A 12,606-nucleotide genomic window follows, 5' to 3' on the forward strand; every position below is an offset into this window, starting at 1 on the left:
GTGAAGGTAGAATACACGCGGTACAAAGCAATCAGGAATTTTAAGTGCACTTCGAACAACAGTAGACACTTTGCAGAAATGTGGCGAATTGGAATAGCCTAACATGCACTGAACGCATATACAAATATATTTTTAAAAAAACAATAACACTTAACATACACTTCGTGTGTCATGTGAGGGCTGAATTTGTAGTAGTGTCCGCAGCGCTGCATGTTTTTCTAAAACAAGCTGCGCACAGTCCTCGCACGGCAGCTCTCCAAAAAACCTCTCCGCGTTCCCGGGCTGTCAACAGGGCGCGGAACTAACTTGTAGGGGCATCCGATAGAATCAACAGGGACCAAAGCCATGTGCCCCCTTAAACTGGCGTTGTTCCTCCCAGCGCAGTGACTCATGCACTGCCTGCGTCACTATGCTTGCGCTAGCGACTGGAGGCAGTAACTCGCCAGCCCACCCAGAGCGTCCCCGATTTCGATTATGCTGACGCGACCCACTCGAATATACGGGCGACCATCAAGCGAAGCGCGTGCGCTCTCCTTCCTGTGGGTCTCAGCCGAGGAACGGAAGGCAGTTTGAGTTCTGGCTTTCGATACGGCCGTGGAGCATTTTGTGCGTGCCATCACGATGCCATGTCGTTGCCTAGTCCTCACGACGAGCTGGTAGGTTGGAGGGTCTCGGGCAATGCAGTAAGTTCGGCATAAAAATGTGATTGTGCGGATTCTTCTCAGCTAGCTTCTCCACAAAGCAAGACGAGCGTTCCGTTTTGTGGAGAAGCTCGCTTGCAGAGCGTTACAAATGGCAGACCATAATTCGTTAATGTATATATTTATTCTTCAGTAACCATTGTAGTGGTGCTTTACTGCTGACCCGAAGGTCGCGGGATCGAATCCCGGCCCCGGCAGCCGCATTTTGATGGATGATTTTGAAATGCTGGAGGCCCGAGTGCTTAGATTTAGGTGCTCGTTAAAGAACCCCAGGTTGTCGAAATTTCCGGAGCCCTTCACTACGGCGTCCCTCATGGTCATATCGTGCTTTTGGGACGTAAAACCCCGACAATTATTACTAGTTTTGTGGAGAAGCCCGCTTGCAGGGCGTTGTAGACGGCGGACGTAATTCGTTAATTTATTGTATCTTTCTTTATTCTTCAGAAACTACTGTATAGTGCTTTGCGCAGTAGATATCCTTATTTACCGCAACCATGTTGAGTACTACATATATCGCTCATTCAAGGCAAAGCAACAGGCCTTATCGCGCGTACGCCAGGAGATTGGGCGGCAAATCTTTCATGGGATACTCCTATGGCTTTGGGTATACAAAGGTGGGAGGTGGGTGGGAGGGAGGAGGCATTGCTAATCGTACTATATGCACGACAACGTTTAAAGGTTCGAACTTTCGCAACAATATCTGCAAATAAACTTGCATAGCAATGAGAAACCATAGACTGGCGCGCTTTGCGACGTGTTTCGTTCGTGATACGCAATGATAAAATTGTACAGCCAGGCTAGCACACAGGCGTCGGAAACCACTTCCTGGGACTCTTTTTATCAACACGGCGCCGTGGTATCCACGCTTTGAAGTGGTGTCTGGTTGACCTCCTGGGCGAAATTGCTTCACGTTTCTCTTTCGGCGTCTCTCGCTTTCTCCCTTCTTGGAACGAGGTGCTCTCTTGCGAAATTCATAACCTCGTAATTCTTCTTTTCCGTTCAACTTTCTCGTAGCTTCTGCGCCTCACGTCGCACGTGTGTACTCCGCGTTCCTGGCGATTGAACCAGCGCCAACATTTGTCACTTACTTAATATTGTGGTTCCTTATCGCACCATCTGCTCCTTGCTGAGGCCAATACGAGAATGAAATAGCGAAAGAAAGGGCCGACGAAGAGTTTCAACAGTCCGAAAACTCGTTTGCAACCGAGAATAAGGATTCAGTAGCGTAGAAGCGGTGGACGTGTACAGATGCCCACGTTATCTCGCACGTGCCACTTACGCACAAACACACACACGCAACCCTTCGCCATTTCCTTCTGGCTGCAGCGTGCACAGTCACCAGCGGTGCGGCCTTGTAAATTTACAGCGGCATCACGCAGAAAGAACAGAACGAGAGGGCGAAATGAGCGTTCTCGGTTGCTCGGGAGCTGGAAGCATGAGCGGGGTGGGGTGCTCTCGCCAGCACCACCTGTAGAGCGCCATCCCTTCCTGGAACGGCAACACCGGACGGCGCTGCCGGCCCTTCTTCCTCCTCCCTCTGTACGTGGTTACCCCGTGCGCAAGCAACGGTGTCGGTCCCGTAATAATCGAGCCGTGCTTGGCTGCCGGGCGACAACACCCCGCGCTCCTCCTAAGTCAGGCTTAAAGGCCGACCAGCTCCTGACTCACATGATCCCCTGGAAGCCAGCTTGGCTCACGTGCGCCTGTAATAATGATCGACCCGTTCGCCAATAGGGGACGCTATTACCCCACACCCCCCCATCTTCTTTTCTGTTGACCGCCTGCCGCGACCGCATGCCGCTAGCACGCCGGCGGCCAAGTATGAGTCAACCACGACGGTCCTGGCGATGCTGGCAGTTTTCACGCGTATTCTCTCGTAGTCGGACCCTTCCTTAAAATCGAATCAGCTTGACACTCTAGGGAAATCAGCCATGTGATGCCTGTCAACTTGTGAAAGAAAATATGAAAGCTTAACAAAATTCGTTGCTGGGATAGTTGGTTCATAGTCTTATATACTGGATAGCGCGGATTCGACACAGGACCAATAAAGAAAGAACACCGATGCACACGACTACGCATCAGCGTTTTTTCTGTAGTTGTCCTGTGTCGAATCCGCGCTATCCAGTGTTTAAAAATGTGAAAGAAATAAGAAGCAAGTTTTGACACAAGCGCACGCATATATATGACAAGGAGACGACGGTGATAGTGAATATTCCGGCTTAAAGTTGGCTGCTTTTCACGTATACTCGAGTGCCAAGCGGAAACCACGTGGTGCTCTTCGCCGGCGCATTTCAACCATCGTGTCGCCCGATGTGAGGGCTTCAGCTTTACCCTGCGTAATAGCAGGGCCGTTATTATGGCCTAAAGAAATGCATAGCATGGGTTATGTGCTTGCCAACGGTTACCGGCTGAAAAACACGTTAGACAAAATTATGCTATGATCCTTGCATGGCTTAACGTGCAATACCCTTAGTCTAATGACGGCGCGCCAAAAATACGCCGATAATTAACGCTGTGTTTTTCTCCGCGAATTCTGCTTGCTGACGCGGTTTCTTGCGAGGCTGGGCCGAGGCTTTTGTTTTGAACGTGTATTACTGCTATCTATTATTATTGCCTCTTTGGCAATGCCTTGTTAAGTCTTTCAGAAAAAGGCAATATGACTTTGCTTCCTTGCTAAAGCTTACTGAAGTCAAAGTTCTGGCATGTGCAGATTGGCAATATGTAAACTACCCAGTATTCTAATTCTTAAAACGTGCGCTAAAGAACGGTACAGCACGAATATAGAAGGATTGCGTCTAGCAAGCCTTCGATATCCGTGCCGCACCGTTCTTTACGAAGACGTTTTGCAAATGACGTCGAACTACTGTAATCGCTCGATAAGCAAACGTTATGCTTTGCGGCTTTCATGCTGCTAATAAAGGGACTCCTTGACAATATGCGAAGAAATATCCAACCTCGATTATCCTGCAGACCAGGCGAGGCTAATTCCAGGTTGCGTGTGCTCTTGCTGGGCGGGGCCCGACTGTACTTGCAAGCACCGCCTGCCTATTGCATGAGCCGTTACTTACATGCCGAGCCCCTTCATGAAATACGATCCGCGAATTAAGCATCAGTGTTGGTCCAAACAAATCCATCCAGGAGTTGGAAGGCCCGCCGAGCATTAAATGCCCATCCGGGACAGTCAAAGGGCTCACCAAGCATTGGATACACCGGACCACATTCACAACAAAATACTAGACACGTCATAAAGAGGGATGCGGAAATTAAGTTATCGTCCGTCCCTTAATTGCATACTTCTGGTGGTGCCGTCCTAGTGGCTTAAGCCTAGTGCGTGTAACGCTGGATGACTGTGCCGCTCATTCTTATTATGTCGTCCCACCCATAGAAGAAGAAAAGACATCAAGAGAGACAAGGAACAAATGAAAAGGATGAGGCTTCCAAGTGTGCGACGGGAGGAAGCGTTCAAGCCGAAGCTTCGTGTTCCACTTGACTCAAGAACTCTTTGAGCACGGCTGCCTGCATGCGTGCTGGTGAAAGCGGCAACCGTCGCTCGAGACAAAGGTTTCGTGTAATTACTGGCTTGACTCACTGCGGGCCGAAGAAAGCGCACGCACGCTTCGGGGAGTGCGCACACTTGGGAGTCGACTCGCGTGTGCGCGTACGTGCACGTATATATGCGTCTTTTGTCTTTGAGGACGAAGGACTTGGGCGGCGAGTCTCTTTTCTCCGAAGCGCGACACACGCCCGCCCCCTCCTCTCCCGAAGGCGGAGGAGGACAATGGGACATGGCGTACACAGGCACCGGAAGCCCATTCTCACTTCCTTCCGGAGACGCTGAATCTGTCGCGCCCTTTTCACAAGGGCCCTTGTCTGTGTCCTCCGGTGCTGGGGACCACAGAGTCCGCGCGACAGCGGGGCGTCCCTGCGTCCGTCAGCCCTGGACGAGCGACCGAACGAGCATTCAGAGAATGAACGAAGACTCACGCAACAATAGGGGGCTGCCGCTTCACCGTTTTTTTATTCTCTAGCAAGCTTTCTGAAGACTATAGCTGACGAAGGGCGGCGTCGCCTTTTAATCAGCGGAGGGAAAGGTATAAGCCGCAGGGTGCTCTCGCGAGACATGTCCTTTATGAATTGGGTCTTTCAGCAAGGCATGGGACATCCTTTGTGTGACTAAATTGCGCAACACCGAAATTTGGCGCTTTGTTATATGATCCCGCGTATCTTTCGCTCATCAATCGCATTGCTGTCTCCCCTTTGTCCTCGGTATCTGCGCACAGCATGAACCCTGTGTTTACGTATCCAGTGATTATATACATGGAAAAGCGCTATTCGGCGCCCGCAACCCGAATAATGCGCTCGTGGATGATGAAGGTGGACTACGAGAGCGCAGTTCTTATGTCGGAGGACGCTGTCATATGATCGTTATCCAAAAGCAAATAAATGAAAACAAAGGCGCCAGTTGTCGGGGACAACGCCTATATAGAGGAAGGCTCTCAGCGAGGCTTTATCGTGTCTGCTGTTATCTGTTCATGTAAAGCGAATGAGTGTCGCTTGCGTGTTCTGCTTTGACATTGCGCATTCTGCTCAGAGCTGTGACGTGGTCAGATGATCTGCATCTTAAAAATTGGAATACTAAATCATATTTTTGTTTTTTCCAAGAGCCTCAACAGCAACGATAGTTTCTCCAGTGTAACATTGTGCCTGTGAAGTGTTCCTACCGAGGCTGTGGTCAAGTGTCCTGAATACTCTCTATGCATCATTAAGGCCGCACGGCTGGTGTTGTACCTAGCTCGCCTTATAGTTTACAAATTTTTAACACCATTTCCCTTTCGACGCTACTTATTTTTTTGCAATATGTTTTCACGCAGCTCGTATTCATGCGCTCTCTTCCCGTTGTTGTTTGCGTAGGGTGATCAAGCCCCCCGGCGGCGACGACAGTGACATCTTCGGCGTGCGCTCGCCGCAGGCGCAGTCGAGCGCCGAGCCGAGCACGCCGCGCAGGGTCAAGAACTACCAGCAGTCGTCCATCTTCACGCCCTCCGAGGAGGACTTGACGCCGACGACGCCCTCTAGCGGCGCCAGCACGCCCACGCGGCGCCGCATGAGCGACAACAGCCAGGAGCGCCTGTTCGGCGCCGAGGACGTGCCCACCCCACGGCGCGTCGTCGACCGCATGAAGTCCAACATCTTCAGCGAGCTCGACTCGCCCGCGCCACAGGCCCCCGCCCCGGCATCGGCCTCCAAGAAGTTCGGTGAGTGGGCTATATCCTCAAAGGGCAAGCTATTGTGCAGTCATTCGCATAGGGTCGCCACACCCGTGAAGTCCACGGCCAAGTTGGCAGTACATGTTGAAAGCCGTTTCCTTTCTCTGTTTGTCGTTCGCTTGCGTTGTCCTTTTTTTTTATTATTATTTGAAAGGAACGCTAAAAAGAATTGGGAAAGGCGTGTGATATAGACGAATAGGGGTTCCGTACTGGGTTTGCTGCCGTACAGATAAAAATAGATGAAAAGTGCATTTAGAGAAAGAAAGGTAAAGAGTGCAGGCAACGTGTATACCACGAGACTGCATGTATTAGCGTCCAGCATATCGCGGACCTGTGAACTGCAGAAAGGAAGCTATCGCCCTAGCGCATGCTTCCATCGTGGTTATCGCCGTAATATCGTTTTTTGGCTGACAAGGGACGACTGCAGATTCTACCAGGCAAACACTTTATTAATCTTGACCACTATTATATGCCTCGGAACGTGTTTCAAGGAGATGGTTCGGTTTCAGAGAAAGTAGTAGCTGAAAGAACCACATAATATCCACATCCAAACCATCCACGAAGAACGGTATAATTTCCACAGGTCACATGTCACCGGACGCCACACGTCCCCCATTGAAGTCAGAGTTGCCCAAAAGTTAATAACAACCTTTGGTCCCAGAGGACTCATTGCACAGCAGTCCACCTGCTCCAACGGTGGTTCATTTTCAATTATGGGGTGTGCGACTTCTGGAAATTCATATTTAGGTTTTCATCTGCACAAAATTTTGATATCTTATACAGTTAGATTGTCGTCGAACATACTCGTTTTCGATTGTTGGACTTTGGTAGTCCAATGTCCCTCGAAGTTCCAGGGGCATAAATCCAGAAAAATCACAAGGGGGACACACATATTGCCATGGCGGCCATTTTGTTTTTATAAATACAGGTTCTATATTTGTTTATAATAGTCATGCTTTGAAATAACATTAAAAAACGTGCATGGGGCCCCGCTCGCGTAATTGCAATGTTCGGCTAAATCTTCTCTGAAACCGGTGGAGAGCGGCAGTTGCGATTTCAATAGTCTCACACAGCTGCGGAGTCAGAAAACTTTTGAACACAAGGGGGGGTCAGAACACTCTTGAAGCCCCGTGATTTACGCCAGTGCCAAGTTCCCATTGCCAACAGAGGCCTGTGGGAATGTTCCACTTGCTAGTTAACAATTTATAGTTAAAATAGTTGAAGTTCCAACACTATTGCCTGCGCTGAAGAACTCAACAAATTAGCTATTTTACCACCTTTCGCCTTGATATTTATTCATAAAAGCAGAAGAAATTAATATTCGATATGCGATGTCTATATTTTCGAATATTCGTATTAGACTCATACATTCTGGTATTGAAACAGCCTCATATTCGGCAAATTTGGCCCAGCTAGGCATGCAGTGCGCACTAGCCCACGTCGAAAATGATTGGATGATGTAGTACCACGTCAGTTATGTCGCAGACAAAACAAGCGTGTGCGGACCATCGCACTATATATAGTCTGCTAAAGTTTGCAATCTTATTCCTCAATTTGACGAAGTACAAATGGCATTTTCATTTCTTAAGCACAGAACCATTACTTATCTCCCTTGACGACAAGTTGCATGAAGCTGGTTGCGTGTGAATGGTGCGTAACGCGTGGCACGTGGCTGAACTTGCTTCCATATATGTTGACTGCTTGTACACGCAGCGCAGCAAGCGCCGTGACTTGAGTTGGCTTTGATCGCGTTTGCATTTGTATGGCCTTGTACAGTGTGCCTTTCTTTTTTAACATTTGCGGTGTTATAAGCTGCTTTTCTGTTTTGAATGCAACAACACTGAAAGAAGAAAAAAAAATTCACCTTTTGTGCGCGGGAGTGCATAAACTTTGTCCAGTGGCACTACCGACAGTACGTTTCAGCGCTACATAGTTATGCAACGCAATATTAGATCAATTCCGAAAGTGCAATCGGTCTCCGAGAGTAATGAGCGGGCTTCGTATTCATATTTGAGCCAATTTAATCTGGTATTAAGCTCTCAGTTTCTGCTTTACAGGACCCTTACGCCGCTCTGAGACTACTGATCGAAGATGTAGTCAAGCTGACACACGTTTCAACAATGGCACGAAATTAAAATATGAAGAAACAAGTATGCTTACACCGATTCATGCGTCACCTTAAGCAGAAATTGGTCAAACCCTTGCCGACATATTCACCCGCAAAGCACATCTTTAAAGCATTATAAGTACCAAAGTCACAGCGTTTGGTATAGCCCACACGCATGCACACCGGAATACCGGAAGACGTATATTGGAAACACAGGGTTCCTGGCGACATTTTGTGATCATATACCCGAGTGTACTACTGGTAGAAATGTACTGGTCGCGCCACAACGCACCGCATTCACGTCTATGTCGGCGATTAGATTGGACGTAGTCGCTCACCGCATTAAAAGTTTTGTAGGCCTTCGGTGACACAGCAATGCAGGAAGTAGCTTACGAGCACCGCTCTAATATTCCAGTATGCGTCGACATTACCCGCTACGCTGAAACACTCTAAGGATGCACATGCATGTCACGGTTCGTAAACGCAGCATTGTTTAGTCTTTTCTCCAGACCTACTTCCAAACAACGCTATATTACAGGGAACGAACAGGAACTATCGCGTATGCCCTGCATCGCACTTGTCTACTGCGCGAAGGCTGCATGCATTGCAACGCTTACCATATACAATCGCAGCTGCATGCTAAGCTTTATTTTTTTTTCTTTTTGGCTGGCCTGGCTGCAACGAGTCTTGCACGCTTTCTTGCAGTGTCCCGCAACCCGATCACAGGCGACGTGTACCATGTCAAGCAAAATGGCCACGGCGGCATGAGTAAGTAATTTGAGCGGGACACACGACCACCGAATAAAACGCGTCGATGCACAGCTTTGTGATTGCTAGGAAGGGTTCGCGGACACAACGACGTTCGAACACACACGTAATAGCCTACCCTCAAGTCTCCTCCACCCCTCAGACCATTTATTTATTATTAAATAAGTAGTGAAACATTAGCGTCGTCATTCATCTGCGTTTTGCCTATGGACTGCCGAGGCCTTACCTGCGCTGCTCTCTAAGCATAAACGCTCGAGAGAAAGCACCACAGACGCGCGTCCGGTTTGCTACCCTGCACCGGGGGAAAGGGATTGAGGGATTCACTGGGAGGAGAGGAATAAAAAACAGGAAAGGGATATAAGAAATGATGTGGTCAAACAACCCAAATGTTACTTTTTTCTTAGTGGGCAGAAATACGGATGACAGTTGGGTACAAGGTCCCTGTGTTCTTAATCTGTCGTCCAATCACACACATACTGGCCAAATTTAATAATCAAAAGTAATCGCACGATGAAGTCAAGGAGCTGTTCTCATCGTGACAGCAAAACCGGCACGAGCCAATATCCCTATCGCGTCGATAAGGCAGGAATAGGCGTTCGTAAAAGCGATTCTCAGCCACAAGTGACACTGCGACGTTTTTTTTTTTTTTTTCGCGATAATCACGATAGTTAATGTGGCAGTCGAAGATGCAAAGAGGAGTAAAGATAACGCAGATGTAACACAAAAAATGCGATCGCACTCTACAGCATGCGTTGTGGCCGTGTTCGCGTACGAAAAAGGCATATAGTTCGAAACTGTGCAGTGGCTTACTAACCTGCGATCGCATTCACAAAATGCTTCGTTTCCTTCATTCGGTCTGCTTCTCACTAACCGCCGCTCCACCTCACTTGTGATTCCATCTCTGTATATATACTGCGCTACTCTTACAACTGTATCACAACAAACTGACATAATCGTAAAGTTAGCTGAGGCAGCGCAGAGGAAACGATGCATTTCTGTTATTATATTCTACCGCGTACATAACACGCAACCTGGCGCGTTCCGCAACGGTTTGGCCGCTACATTTATACTCGTGAGTACCTGAAGCAAGAACTGTAATGACGCAAAGAAGACGGGGACGAAGCGAAAACACGAACTGACAGACAAGGGCGCGAAGTTCGTGTCTTCGCTTCGTCCCCGTCTTCTTTGCATCATTACAGTTTTTCCTCAAGTAATGAACCAACTAGCGCAGCAACAATCCCTGTTTACCTGAAGCAGCTGAACTTGTTTAAAGGAAAGAAGTGTTAGTTTTAAGGGCTCGTTTTTTCTTTGTTATACACAATATTAATACACAATTGTCTGTGAGTGCTCATTAATAGTGTACTTGTTTAGGTATTTATATTTATGACATCTCGTAGCTTACGCCAGGCGAGTAAAGGTATTTTGCTTGAATCGAAATAGCGCATTCACGCGCGGCTTTGCACTTTATGACATCTCACCGCTAATATACTCAATATGGTGTCGTGGCAGGTGGCGGAAGGCAATAAGAAGCGAGATTGGAACAGAACTATATATGTGTCAAACTGTACACTACGAAAAATTTGTGGCAGGCCGTTTCTGGGAGCTATATTGAAGTAAAAAAAAATGTGAACAGAACGTTAGTGTGGAGTTGTTTGAAGTTAACGTGACCTGCCAAGAAACTTAATAACAGTACAAGTGAACGTAAATACAGCCTGCTACACTACTAGTCGAAACGTGGCTCCAGCGGCATTCCCTGTTCAAAGATTCATCATCACTTCGACTCCAGGTTCTCCTGAACGTCTTGTGTGGACTATTTCATTGTACGTTACAAAATAAACGAGGCTGTAGTCAACATATAATTGTTGCGGCTCAGCTGTGCAGTTCCATTGCGATGCGGTAATACGTACATATATCCACGTCGTCGTTTTCTTACTGTAACGAGAGACCATCTATAGTGTTTCCCTTTCTTTTTTCCCTCTGACGCAGACGGGTACAGCAGCAACGGATCCACTTCACCCGTGGACTCGCCGCCCAACGGCCACGTGCAGTACGCTCCCGGAGGCAGGCCGTCGGGAGGCTTCTGAAAAGGCTACGGCGAAGACCTGCAGCCCCCGAGCTTCTTTCCGCCTTCCTCTCTACTCAGCGACGTGCAAGGCAGCGAGGGGCCAGTCGGCGGCTGACTAGCACCGTGTTGTAGCTTTAGCCAGTCTGATTTTTTTTTTACGTTTTTTTAATGCCGTCCTTGTTCGCGGCGGGGTCTTTCGCGGGGACAGCTGAAACAAAACTCTCCAGAGCATCGTGCGCTTATAATACACACACGTCTCGTGTCTCTATAGCCCTTTTCGCGGGGATATCAGGATCATACTACGAGGGTGTTTTTTTGCAAAAGGAGTCGCGCACCTGTGGGCGTGGGCCGAGCACTGTGTACGAGCCACACTTTCTGTGTGTTTTGCGGTAGCAAAAAAACATTCACTGAAAGTCCAGTAACGAGCGTGTTTCCTAAGAGACAGGCAGACAAGAAACTTTATTGATGGTCCTGAGAGGCTCCGATGCCCTCTTTTCAGGGAGGCGGTGAAGCCGCGGGCCGCTCCCACGATGGGACATGAAGGCCAAGCCTCAACGCTGAGAGAAATAAAAATTATCTGTAGCATCGAGGCAACAACAACAACCAAAAGCAAACGGTGAAAAGCCACGATTCGTACTGCAAACGCGGCGCCAGCCCTCCTGATTGCCCACAGTTTTAACGGCGCCGGTGACAAGATGTACGGGAAAACTGGGGGCAAAGAAAACGAACTCTATTTTGTGTACATATAAAGTGGAGTGGTAGCGAATGTGTGTTCAACAGCGAAGTGATGAGAAGTTTCAACGTGTTCTTTTTTAAAATTTTTTACTTCTCAACCGAAGCAGTAGGAAGAAGAAAAAAAAAAAGAGGTGACATGCGTGCTTTCTTTTATAGTCTCGCCCAAAGCTATGTAGTAGTGTGGTCGTTTCAAAGTAGGCATAGAGCTTCTTGTACTAAGAGAGAGCCGTGCGCAAGGTATATACTGTGTCTGTCGACTCCATCCATCTCACGCTTCTTCTATGCACTCCCGAGGTCTCTTTCTTGTCACGCCTTAGACGTCGACGACTGTGGGGCCTCGGCAGTTCCTGCCATGTGTACACCGAACCTGTATCGCAACTACTCCTACATGTCTATCTCTTCGGCTCTTGCATATTTTTCTTCTTTGTTTTCATTCGCTGCGCTCTTCTCTCAAAATGACGCCGCACAAAAGTATGTGCTGTACTACGATTTGTATCTCGCAGTATTTTTAATAAAGTATTGAAACGCAATCTTCGTAACTATATATCTTGATTCGTGGTCGCTGCCTGAGGATATGAAAAAAAAATGGCTTTGTGTGCGTTCACCGCCTGATGCATTCAAGGATGGCTCTCTGTGGCACGGGAAGCCACGCGTTAATCGTGCAGCCACGTACTACGCAGTCCGGTTACGGTAAGTCAACACTGCAGCAGATCTAACGCGCCCGGCTGAAATCTCTTCCAACCATTTATGCAAAGGAGTATGATTGTCATCATATATTCTTGACCGAACCCATCTCGGTTCCGAAGATAGCTTTTCTTGTGCAGCACTTACGCTTCACATACAGACTTCTTGTTCCCGCAAAAAATCTGCGAAAAATGGAACCATATAAAGAGTGGCTGTAGCTAAATGCTAGATATCCTATCATAGCATAAGTTTAGTTTTAAATAGTTTCACATATAGCCG

At 48.1% G+C, this 12,606-nt stretch overlaps 1 protein-coding gene across 3 annotated transcripts in view; it reads left to right on the forward strand.

Annotated features, from left to right (window-relative positions):
• LOC119382590 (microtubule-associated protein Jupiter) overlaps positions 1-12,173 on the forward strand; it is a 73,248-nt gene extending 61,075 nt beyond the window's left edge. For 2 of the 3 annotated variants that reach the window (XM_037650351.2, XM_037650352.2), the window contains exons 2-4: positions 5,613-5,956; positions 8,781-8,843; positions 10,830-12,173. In XM_037650351.2, coding sequence (XP_037506279.1) covers positions 5,613-5,956; positions 8,781-8,843; positions 10,830-10,927 — 505 coding nt within the window. In that variant the 3' untranslated portion in view covers positions 10,928-12,173. The remainder of the gene's footprint in view (positions 1-5,612; positions 5,957-8,780; positions 8,844-10,829) is intronic. The other variant, XM_037650353.2, reaches the window with a different exon arrangement.
• Positions 12,174-12,606: the final 433 nt, after the last annotated feature.

The sequence above is a fragment of the Rhipicephalus sanguineus genome, chromosome 2 (assembly GCF_013339695.2).
Source record: "Rhipicephalus sanguineus isolate Rsan-2018 chromosome 2, BIME_Rsan_1.4, whole genome shotgun sequence".
Taxonomy (NCBI): Eukaryota; Metazoa; Arthropoda; class Arachnida; order Ixodida; family Ixodidae; genus Rhipicephalus; species Rhipicephalus sanguineus.